This window comes from Eucyclogobius newberryi, unplaced genomic scaffold, assembly GCF_026437365.1.
Source record: "Eucyclogobius newberryi isolate DKJ021-1_F unplaced genomic scaffold, fEucNew1.0.hap1 SCAF_9, whole genome shotgun sequence".
Classification (NCBI taxonomy): domain Eukaryota; kingdom Metazoa; phylum Chordata; class Actinopteri; order Gobiiformes; family Gobiidae; genus Eucyclogobius; species Eucyclogobius newberryi.
This window is the reverse complement of record NW_027316532.1, coordinates 24,392,002-24,404,214: the sequence shown is the minus strand read 5'-3', so window position 1 is coordinate 24,404,214 and position 12,213 is coordinate 24,392,002. Positions and strand designations below refer to the sequence as shown.

General features: G+C 39.6%; 1 protein-coding gene across 1 annotated transcript in view; it reads left to right on the top strand.

Moving 5' to 3' along the window:
• The window catches only part of ap1m3 (adaptor related protein complex 1 subunit mu 3), a 64,074-nt gene extending 53,656 nt beyond the window's left edge, over positions 1-10,418 (top strand). Inside the window, exons 10-12 of the mRNA XM_072438914.1 lie at positions 1,536-1,661; positions 3,942-4,017; positions 9,143-10,418. Of these exons, the coding sequence (XP_072295015.1) occupies positions 1,536-1,661; positions 3,942-4,017; positions 9,143-9,165 (225 nt within the window). The 3' untranslated portion in view covers positions 9,166-10,418. The remainder of the gene's footprint in view (positions 1-1,535; positions 1,662-3,941; positions 4,018-9,142) is intronic.
• Positions 10,419-12,213: the final 1,795 nt, after the last annotated feature.

Below are 12,213 nucleotides of genomic sequence, written 5' to 3'. Positions count from 1 at the left end.
CAACTGCGACGTGAAAATATCTTGCATATCCAAGTCTTTACTTCGCAAGGTTTTAGTCTTTGGTCTTCTGTGAAATGTCAGTAGCACTGGACCAGACTTGCCACACATCACCGAGCTGGGATTCCTAAAACATTCTCTTAGTCCGGGACAAATCGTGTCCAAAAACGTCCTCTACTCTTCCGTTTTGGCCCCTCAAAGAGCCCGTTTCCCTCTTGAGAGCAGTGCAGTGCTTCACATCTGTTATTGCAAGATTCGTCGTGTAAAACGTAAAATTCCGCTCTGTTTAGCACATTTCAGACGAGAACAACGAGGGTGCGGCTACAGCGTGTTCCCGGTGTGACGACACTGATTTTGCAACCGCTCTTAAAGCATTCGGTTACCAAGGCGGTTGCTATGGCGTTTTCTCAGGTTTGGCTAAATTAACCAACTTTTTTTGGTCAAAACTTTGCAGCCCATCTTTAAACTGGTTTACTCCATTCCAGGCATGTTTTGTGTGCACAGAATTTGAATTTCTTGTAGTCGTTTTCTTTGCACAAGCTTCAAACATGAAATAACAATCATACAGTTACTTTATTTATACTTGAGTGACGGATAATATAGGACTTAAATGGTAAAACGAGTGACCACAAGAGTTACAAGAGTCTCTTTGATGCTGATTCTTTATAACAAAGTGTATTTATGCCAGCGCTACACAATTTTCGGGGGGAAAAATTGAGTTGCGGGGCGGCTCTTCCTGTCAAGTTCAGTGATTAGATTTGTGATATAATAAAATGTCTAAAAAAGTAGGATTCTGCTCAGAGTGCACATTGTATAAACTCTGTCTGGGAGCGTTAAGATTTGCTGAACTGAATTGATGTTATTATGGACAACAAAAAACAAAACAAAAAAAATCAAATTCTGAATTAATTTGGACTTGTTTTGATTTGTATTTGTCATTTTTGTGCTAATTCTATTCTTTTTTATTTACTTTTTTGCTCTGTGATCATGTTCTGCTCTGTGTTTTATATGTTAAATTAAAAAGTAATAAGAAAAAAGAAAAGAAATATGAATAATAAACTAATAAATAATAATACAAGAATCCCATGCGTTTCAGAACATACATGTAGAGGATTAAAATACAGGTTATAACAATATTTTTAGGATTCTTTGTTAATTGCAGAGCACGTTCTTAAATCTAAATGAGCCGAACTCAAACTGTAATTCAACTGTGATATATTGCGCCGGCCTAATTAACACATTAGACAGGAAGACATATAATAATCAACTATCAATCAATCAAAACTGACATTTTTTCAGACACACACGGTCCATGCATAACAACTAATACTCCATCACATTTTTATTGGCGCTACAGCGTACACGTGTTGTTGTTCCGCCTCGTCACTATCTTGTACTCACTTTGATATCAGCACAAGGAACATAAACACGTCTTTAACCTACGATCTAATCTCCATCTTTGATCCGCATTAGTTCATCATTTACCAGACGCCGTAGCTCATCCTGTCGCGCTGCTGTTCCTTTGTTCCCCTGCGCAGGGCGGTAAAGAGTACATGATGCGCGCGCACTTCGGCCTGCCCAGCGTGGACGGCGACGAGCTGGAGGGCAAGAGACCCATCACCGTGAACTTTGAGATCCCGTATTTCACCGTGTCCGGCATTCAGGTACTGGTCACCGCTGGTTACGGGAGCGCAGGGTATTGTGGGAAAAATATAATCTGGCCCTTTGCTTTTTCACTTTCAATTCTATTTCAATTTCGATTTATGTTTAACATCTAAAGATACAGCTTGCCCCTCCTTGACCTGGAGATTTACATGTCCCAGGCCAGGCCCCGTTTGGTTTCACACGAGGACAAAGAGCGAGACATGTGAATTGAATCAATGCAAAATGTTATCCATTGTCTCCTGAAACCCCTGTTCCTTTTGTCCCTTTGTATCCACGCCACCTGACTGACCGGTAACTGTCCGTGTGTTTTGGGTCATGTGACTAATGTATATAATAGGGGGGACCTGGGACGAGGGGGCAGAACTGAGAAAACGCCTGATTAAATCACCTTAACATTGAGACAAAGCAACTCGCTTCCTTGCCTTATTTTTGCCATTACAAGGGCCATATCTGCAAGGCACTTTTAAATATTCACTCACATTCAATCTAAATACTAATACGTTTAACTCTTTATAACAAAAAATGATAATAATAAGCGGCTGGTTTGAAGTTCCAGTGTAGAAATGTCAATGTTTGATTCATTTTCTACTATAAAAGCTTGAAAAAATGAATCAAATCTACTTTTAAAATTGTATATGAGCTTCAGACACAGTATAATCTCTGGTAAGTATGTAATATATCTGTAGATAAAATGGGAAACTGTTGTGGTTTCAACATTTCTGTAAGTAATTGTCCAGTAAAACCTAGAAATTGATATTGCCCTGGTGAAATATGCTCAGTGTCAGTCATAATCGCAGATAAAATGAGCAAATTATGTGAAATACAATGGTAAATGTCCCTAAACCAGGCTTTGGAATCATTCACATGAAGCCGATTTGCCAAAAGCACCTTGTTTTTTAATGTTTTCGATATTTTCTGTGGTTAATCTGGGTTTATCTCTGGTCTTCTTTAACGACTGGTTTTACATGGCAGTGCAATGGAGTGAGAAGGCAAATAAATGGATAACTTATTAAGTCTTCTCTCACGCAGTTTACAAAAGGTTTGAGTTTACGATCTCCTCGCCAGAATTATGTTAAGACGGAATTTATGTCGCGTCTCATAAAACTGAAATATCACTCGCGACGGGGACAGCAAGATCATGAAAGATGGGATTTATGGGACGAAAGTTAATGTAAAATCCATCCGACGACAACGCGGTTCAGCCCCGTGTTTGAATGTATGTAATGCAGTACGGCGTCGTCATGGTAGTAACAGTTCAACAAGGGACTCGACGAGGAGGGAAAAAGCTCCTCGTCGAGACCACAATGACACAGAATTAACATTACAAAGCAAAATGATTGTAGCTTCTTTAATAAGACCTCGTTCAAGAGCATTTTAAACCTATTCAGGAAAGTTTAAATTCCATGTTTCCTGTATCAAAACTTCAAATTAGTATCTAGTTTCTGTTCTAGATTTTGTATAAATTTGCATAACTTTAAAGACACTAAACGCTAAAACACTTTTTTTTAAATTGATTGACTGCGAAAATTGGTCTAAAATTGAGTTGTAGACACATTACTGGTCTTATTTTGACAGGTTCAGTTCAATATGAATAAAAACATCACTTTATTCTAATACATAATCCCATCAACTTCGTAGAACTTTACAAAATTGCTGATCCAACCAACAGAAAGTTAGAAAATCAAGCAATTGGTCAATAAAATGCTACTTTTGTCAGTAAAGCACATAAGCATAATTCAAATGTTGTTCAACTTTCTTCAAACTATTTTTGTGGATTTCTGATTTTACTTCCTGGTTGAGAATTATGACATCACACTTTGCGATTTCAGAACTGTTACTTAACGACCGTACTGTACACTGAGGTCAAGCGCATCTAATGTACACAAATAACAGTAATTATTTGACGAATACAAATGTATGACGACTTAATTGCGTTAATTGAATCTCAAAGTGTCAAAATATCAGAAAAATATGTGCAAAAATGCTGAATGAAATATATGGATGGAGTCGACATGTACTCAGAATTATTTTGGCCGCCAGGGAAGAAAAGTTTAAAATTACACTCTTAACTAATGTAAAACTGATGGTAATATTTCCCAGCAAACAAAGAAATAATGTGAAAAACATGTAAAACTGTCACGCTCACTAGTTTTTGTTGTTGTTGTTTATCCAGACTAATCTATAGATAAATAGCCTGCTTCCTGCAAGACTGCTTCTGTTCTGCTTTTAATCCACTCACTGAATGGACCGTGACGGATGCTTTTGTTTTTGCTGCGTAGGTGAGATACTTGAAGATCATTGAGAAGAGCGGTTACCAGGCGTTGCCGTGGGTGCGCTACATCACGCAAAGTGGAGGTGGGAACGCTCTCATAAATGTACTTTTCAAACGCAAATGATTCTAAATGATCGAATGTTAGCGCGGTACGTTACACTGGAAAACATGACTTTAAAGAGATTGAGTATCAGTTTCTGCTCGGGCCGCACGATATGTTGAAGAAATATCAACAGTATTGGCCTATGCAATGATTGATATTGCAAAGACGACGATGGATGGAACACAAAGCTCTTCATCCGACAGAAATGTTGTTGTTTTTTTCTAAATTAGATGTAAAAAAGGCAGATTTTTCTCAACTTTTTTTTACTAGTTTTCCCCAGCGACATTGAAGGATGAGTCAAATGTAGAGGATAAATTCAGTACGTCTCAGTTCAGACTACCGTATTTTCCGAACTATAAGGCGCAGCAGCCAAAAAATGCAAGAAAATAATACATAAGTCGCATTGGAGTATAAGTTGCATTTTTGGGCAAATGTATTTGATAAAATCCAAGACCAAGAACAGACTTTTCATCTTGAAATGCAATTTAAGATAATAACAGATGAGAGAACATGGTGAATAGGTGTACGTATGCTAACGCTAACACCTTCAGCTACATGACGCACAGACAATGAACTGTGGTAAGTGTCTGGTATGTTAACGTAACATATTAACAGTTATTCAGATAACTATAGCATAAAGAACATGCTAACAAGTTTACCAAAGCATCAGTTTTACCCCAAATCACTAAATCCATTGAATTCTTCTTCCTCTGTGTCACTTCTAAACAACTCCACAAACTCCAGAGGTAGAGGAAGTGCAGATTCTACTTCTGCGTCGCTTAGAGCCTAGAGCGCCCTCTTGTGGTTGTCAGTGTGAAAATAATCAACGTGTGAAATATGGTTTCCAGTGTGAAAATAACAAATAATATCACATATAAGTCGCTCCGGAGTATAAGTCGCACCCCTGGCCAAACTATGAAAAAAGGTAGTTGTATTTTGGCCCGTAACTTCTCTTCCAACTTTTAATGACCTCATGAAGATTTTGTTTGCAGAAAGGTCCAGGTCACTGTGCACCATCTTGGATAAAGCTCAACATTTCTCGCTGTAATTACGCGGGCCGCTTTCCCATTAGAGCGCATTAGGATCAAACGATAGCCGGGCGATATCTGCGTTCACTAAACTGCTCAACAATCAGACGCCGTGCCCATCAGCTCGACGCAGAAATCCGATCCGTGACGCAGCGCACTTGAAGTTACTAATTAACTCTGACAAACTATATTTAAAAGAGGTCCCTCGTCCCAGAAGGGTCTAATTGGGACCGCGCTGTCGTACGGAAAGTTTCAGAGATCCCTCCCCGCTTCCCCCTGCTGCCAATTTAGTGGAGCTACTCAGCAGACGGAACCAGCACAGACGACGCTCTGCGAATGACTCAAACGATGCCGGGATAAAGCCTGGTCAGCACCGGAGCTAAGCGGCGCATCTGGGAAAAGCGGTGGACGTGACACAGCGTTGTACACGGGATTACAGCAATAGAGTGGGAAAAGGGGCGTGGGATGATGAGAGAAGTGAAGGGGACTTTATTTACTATTATTCTGACGATAATGACATTTTTTAAAACCCATCGGAAAAGCTAAAACGGTGCTCGGTTCTGTCATGTATATTGCATTTTTTTGGAAAGATTTCGCAAATGGTCTTGTTTTCTAATCACCAACACTGCTTGATATTCCTCAAAACAACTCTGTAGTTATAATTTGTAACATCAAGTGCAACCAAGATAATGTTTGGCTGTCCGAGTACCACCAGATCTAAACCTGGACTTCATTGAGCCTAAATGATGACTAAAATGCTCTAAAATGGCACAAAACCAGGCCTGAAATGAAACAAAACCATAGATAAGGTAGCTCCAAATAATGAAAAACAAAATATGAATGTACCTGTATTTTCTGTACTATAAGTCGCACCGGAGTAAAAATGCATAATAAAGAAGAAGTATAAGTAAATAAGTATAAATATAAGTAAAAAGTCCCACCCCGGCCAAAGCTATGAAAAAAGGTGTGAAAATACGGTATGTGTCCGTACATAAAACAGACACTAAACAAGTAAACTGAGCCAAACTAACTAAATTATTCAAATCGGGAAGAAAGAGTACCGTATTTTCCGGAGTATAAGCCAAAAAATGCATAATTGAGAAGAAAAAAAACATATATAAGTTGCACTGGAGTATGAAATGCGGTTGCAAGTGTGAAAATAACAAATAATATCACATATAAGTCGCTCCGGAGTATAAGTAAGTATATAAGTATAAATATATAAGTCGCACCCCGACCAAAACTATGAAAAAAGGTGCAACTTATAATACGGTATATGAAAAGCTGTAATTCTAGAAGGTTACTGTATGTACAAGTGTGGACTATCCTTGGAATTCTTTGAGGAAAACACAATCGTGGGATAATGTGACAGTGAAATGAGGCGTTTCCTCTTGAGCCGTGTCAGAACGGGTGTGTGTCAGTATTAAGCGCTCGGCCTCTGAGTGAACTGGCCCGAGCAGCATCCATCATATCCATTACCTGGTGCTGTCGGCCCCCGAGCTGAGGCCTCGGGGGGCTTTAAATGACACCGCGCTGGAAGCCAAGGAGGAGAACTTAACAAGCCTGCGAGCTCTGCCTTATAATTTCACATTCAGGCCCCAGAGCTAGGAGCACTTTAGGTTTCTTAAGCACGGTGACAGCGGGGAAGCACCTGTAGGTGGGAAGGAGCCCATTTGTGAGACCGCCGGCCCACTCCAGTGTCTGCCCTGATTTAGATCTCACTGCCGTCAGGTGACACGGGGAGAGTGAGAGGATTGTGTGGGTGGGGGGGAACAGTGGAAGGCATTTGGGGACTTGGGGCCAGACCAGTGGGGAACTCTTCAATTCAGTTCAATTCAGAATTCACTTTTTGCATTGTATTTGGAAACACTTTGAACAGAGGTCACACTATTGCGCTTGAGCAAACGTTTAACTGCTACGACATTGTTTCTTCATCTGGGTTGTATTTAGCTTCAGTCACGCTTGTTTTCATGAACTCTGTTTTTGAGGTCATCTTCTCTGCTCCTTCTTCAAGCGTCACAAAATGTTTCAAATTTCCCCAGATTTGGTCATCATAGTTGGACATTTGGAGATCTCCTGTGCTGTTTTTAAGCCCATAAATGATCAGCAGACTCATTCTGAACATTTCTGCCATCCAGACAACTTCATTTGATGTGCATGTTTGTATTAGCATGTCGGAGGAGGAGCCCCGTGGTAATTCCCTCTGCAGCCAGTAGTGAAGACCGTGGCCGATAGAAAGTACCGTATTTTCCGGACTATACGTTTTTCATAGTTTTGGCCAGGGTGCGACTTATACTTATATACTTATACTCCGGAGCGACTTATATGTGATATTATTTGTTATTTTCATACTTGCAACTGCATTTCATACTGACTTATATTCCGGTGCGACTTATAGTCCGGAAAATACGGATGTTTATTTTAAGTTCTAAAACCTGAGATGCCAAAGCAACCTCATGTTTAACAGCCAATAACAATACAAATAATGACTAATGTGGACAGGCTCGGCTCCAAAAAGCACCTTGGAGCCGAGCCTATCCACAGAAATACAGCGATAGTATTGATGGGACTGTAGAACACATTTGTTATGAAGGAGAAAAACTGCATTACTGCCAGGACTAGGCAAAAAAAAATAATAATAATAGTTTGATCTGAGCCACACACCCCAGAAACCAACTTTCCTCCATCTTGGCTGCGTGGGCGGAGCGACACAGAGGAGAGAGCGCTAACAGACGCGTTCGCTCTGATTAAAACAATGCCCGGCTCATCACGACGCCTCTGCTGACTTATTAATGAGTTGATGAACAGATAATTAGCACGTCTGTAAGTCAAAACTGCACCTTACGATCGCGGCAATGCGTGACGACAACGTTATCGAGCAGCTTTAGTCAAACGTTTGTGGCGAGTCGGAATAATTGGGGGGGGAATATTTAAAAATGACAGTTGAAATGATGGATATTGCGTTGTCATTTCACCCAATGGATTAGCTAATGTTTCATCGAGTGTATCACGCGACGACGAAAAGATCCACGGTTCAATCCCAGGAGTGAGGGATGGGTCGGAGGTCATTAGTTAAGGTCGGCAGCCACAGATGTCTGTCAGCCTCAGGGCAGCTGTGACTTGTAGCAGGGAAGTGAATGAATTATACAATGTAAAGTGACTTTGAGTGGACAAAAAGCTATAATAGACTCTGTTTTCAGAGTCAAATCTTCAAATCAGTATTTTTTTCAATACATTTTTTGTATCATTTAAGCTGGATAACAGTGACTTTTTTGAAACAAACCCCACTGGAGTTTCAATAGTAATAGTATCTCTAGCTCTCTAGCTCCTGAATACAAATGTGCATTAAAGTGATGCCAATACCAGGGAACTTTTTAACCCCGACTGATTTAAACATGAATTATACAGTATGTTTACCTGGCAGTGTTTATCATGTGCAGATAAGCTAAAACATAAACAATGTATTTCACGCTGTCATTTCAAAACGATTTAAATGTGATCACGATACATAATAATCATTTAAATACCTCAGTCAGTATTGATATTCTGGTATTGATCCACACATAACAACTCTGGTAATACGGTATTCTTAAGTTTACGGTATTAATCCGACGTATGGGAAATGACCGTACCTCTGTGCATTTGACCCATCCTTCAACGCCGCTGGGGAAATCACCATCTAAACCTGACCACTTTACAGGACTTGACCACCTTAGTGCTCAGAGGAAGCGGAGGAGAAGCCCACGCCCTTTCTGCCCTTCTCAAAACCTCTAGAACTCAAATCGCCTTTAGAAGAAAATGACATCAAAAAACCGTGAGACAAAAGGAAAGCGTTCAGTTTATTGAATGAGGGATCGCGGGAGCCAAAGCCGCTTCCAGGTATTGTTTCAACAGCGCCACACTTCAGCGACCGCCGCGTGGAATTTCAATGCGCTCAATTGCCGTGAATCGACTTAGCGGCGCGGCGCTCGGGCTGGTATTAGCGCGGATCTTGTTTGGGGGGAATTAATAAGGCTGTTATTGGCAGGGATGCGATGCGTGTGTGTGTTAATGCTGCGCTGTTACATTTCTTGGCAGATTACCAGCTCCGGACGAACTAAAGGGCACGGGCGCTGCTCGAGGAGTGGAATTTTTTGTTTTTTTCCCCATTTCTCTGAACCCCCTGAACCGTCTGCGGCGGCGACAGAGGGCGAGCGGAGAAACGCCAAATGTGTTGCAGCGACCGGCGAGAAGACTTCAAAAACACGCTCACCTCAAACAGTTCTGTGTAAAGCTGGGTAAAAGACTTCTCCGGATTGTGTAAAGTGTAAACGTATCACTGTGATTCTGGACTCTTTTTTGTATTATGTCGAACAAATACTGTTGAGTGTAGAGTTAAGCAGTGGATTGCTTAAGTTTAAGATGTCCATTGCAGTTAGAAGTCATACTTATCAGACCAAAAGAATACAAAGTTTACAGCTAAAGAAATCATTATTGTTTAAACTGGATTTGTTTACAAAAAACACCACATTTTTAGTGACTTATGCTGCTGTCCCGGGGTCTCGTGTATGAAACTTTACGTGCAATTCTTACGACAAAATCCGCGTACAGACAAAACGCAAAACGTGGTCAAACTTGCTCACTTTCCGTCTCATGTCTGAAACCCTCAAACCCACAAATCAGAGCTTTTTTGACCATATTCTGGCTCATTTCCTTGTCAATTTGACCTTTTATACATCACAAACTGAACGCGGAAGGTCACGTACGCAATATTCTTGTACGTACGCATGTTTTGTATCGCAAAAGCTTCCATTCCATGCATTACCGCGCAAACTACTCCAGCAACGTCAATATTTATCACTTTGAAACTCCCGAAACCTCGTCAAAATCCGCTCGGTGGAATTTCTTTTTCCTCACACCATCTTCTTTTGTTTTGTTTGAATAATACATCGGTTGCCTTAAAGGAAAATCTCCCGTCTCATCAACTCGCTCGCACTGTGAACTCAATCCACCGCTCTTCTGAAAGCTACACCGCCGACTCGATCAATGATTAATAAGGCACGATACTGTCTGAGGCTCTGGCAACGCAACATAATACGGCCGACGCACTCCCACGGGGCTTGTAACCTTGTCCGCGGCGCTCACAATCGGCTTGTAAGAGACTAAAAGAACGAGCCGTGCCGAAAAAACAATTGCTCTTGTTTTTTTTTTTCCTTCTGTTGAACTGCTGGGTTTTACGGGGGAACACGTTGTCAAGGACGAATAGTTGGAGCGAGCTGGAAACGCGGTGAAATAATTAAAAGGAATTTTTGCGTTGGGAATATTTTTACTTATTTTTCAGTTTTAAAAGCCTGACCTCTGCAAGTAGTTTTTATTTTTATTTTTGAATGTTTTTTCCCGTATTTTTGCTAAACATGCATGGATTTCAACAGCACTGCCAAGAAAAACATGTAGAGGAACAATAAATTCCTCTTTGCAATCATAAAAATGTATCTTGCGACGAGTCACACTTTGATCAATGTGGGTTTTTAAAATATTCATAATTTAATGTGTTAATTTATCGACTTGTTTTATCTTATAGGATGCAAAGGGATATATTTGGAAATAAAGGTTTTTGTATCTTCTTTAAAGTGTGTCAAGTGTTTCATTTTCATCACGAGGATATATACGTTATTTTGTGCAATTACGAGTGCAAAATGTGAAATTATATCAATATTTTAACCTTTTTGGAGAGAGTATTGGCAACGTAAAGGTTAGACATTTTTCTGATGTAATTTGTGCAGCTCCAAGAATGATTTAACAACACTTTAAATGTCAACTACAAACACCGGGCTTTGTTTAATCATGACAGCGGAGGCAGAGCTGCACTTAGAAGATGTTCATTCATCGTTTGCTTGTTTACGTTCAGGTCGCAGGAATTCTACTTTTCGGAGTATTTTTCAGACACAATACTTTTCCTACTTCTACATGAATAATATTTCGTTGAGACAGTCTTTCTTGAGTATCGTATTTTTCGGACTATAAGTCGCACCGGAGTATAAGTCGCCAAAAAATGCTATAATATAATGCAATAAAAACATACATAAGTCGCACTGGAGTATGAAATGCGGTTGCAAGTGTGAAAATAACAAATAATATCACATATAAGTCACTCCAGAGTTTAAGTATATAAGTCGCACCCCAGCCAAAACTATGAAAAAAGGTGCAACTTATAGTCTGGAAAATACGGTAAATCTTTTTGTTACTCTTCCCACTGTGACTAATTCTACAGAGACCAAATCTTTATGAACATTAAATGATTCAGTCATTTCATATTTTTACTTCTTATTTGGTTATACAAGAATATGTGCACTCAGTACCCAAGCAGTAGTTTCTTCAAATACTTTTTTACTCTTTATTTATTTATTATTTATTTATTATTTTGGGTCACTACTTTGTTTTTTCTATTTGAGTAATATTACTGTAACGTTACTCTTACGCTTACGTACTTGAGTACACATTATGGCTACTCTACCCACCTCTGGCATAATACTACTACATATTGTAAAAGTATCATTACTGCAACATTGGCATTAACACAATATCAGTATCGCAATTTAACATGACATCAAGACCCTCCATTTATTCATTTAAAATTAAAACAGACTTTATCCACATTAAGTCTTTAGTAGGGTTGGTTTTTGTCACTGTTAAGTTTTTTTTAAAATAAACAAATGAATAAATAAAGATAGGTACATTTGTGTTTAAGTGAAATTATTGTGCCAAATTGAAATATTGCAATAATATCCAATACCGTGCAGCGCTAGCGAGTACTTTCCTTCGTTCTACTTTGTCGGGAATGTTCCGTGGTATCTCATTAGTCACATCGGTTTCCCTGGAGACAAGCAGGCTGATATCTGAGGCGAGTCATGCTGTGGAACATTCCGGGCAGAGCGATACTAACATCATGGAGACAATCTGGTGTGCACATGAAGTTACTGAGTTTATCTTTGAATGCTCATTATTATCATAATTACCGTATTTTCCGGACTATAAGTTGCACCAGCCAAAAAAATGCATGATAGAGAAGACAGTTGCACTGGAGGATGAAATCCGGTTGCAAGTGTGAAAATAACAAATAATATCACATATAAGTCGCTCCAGAGTATAAGTATATAAGTATAAATATA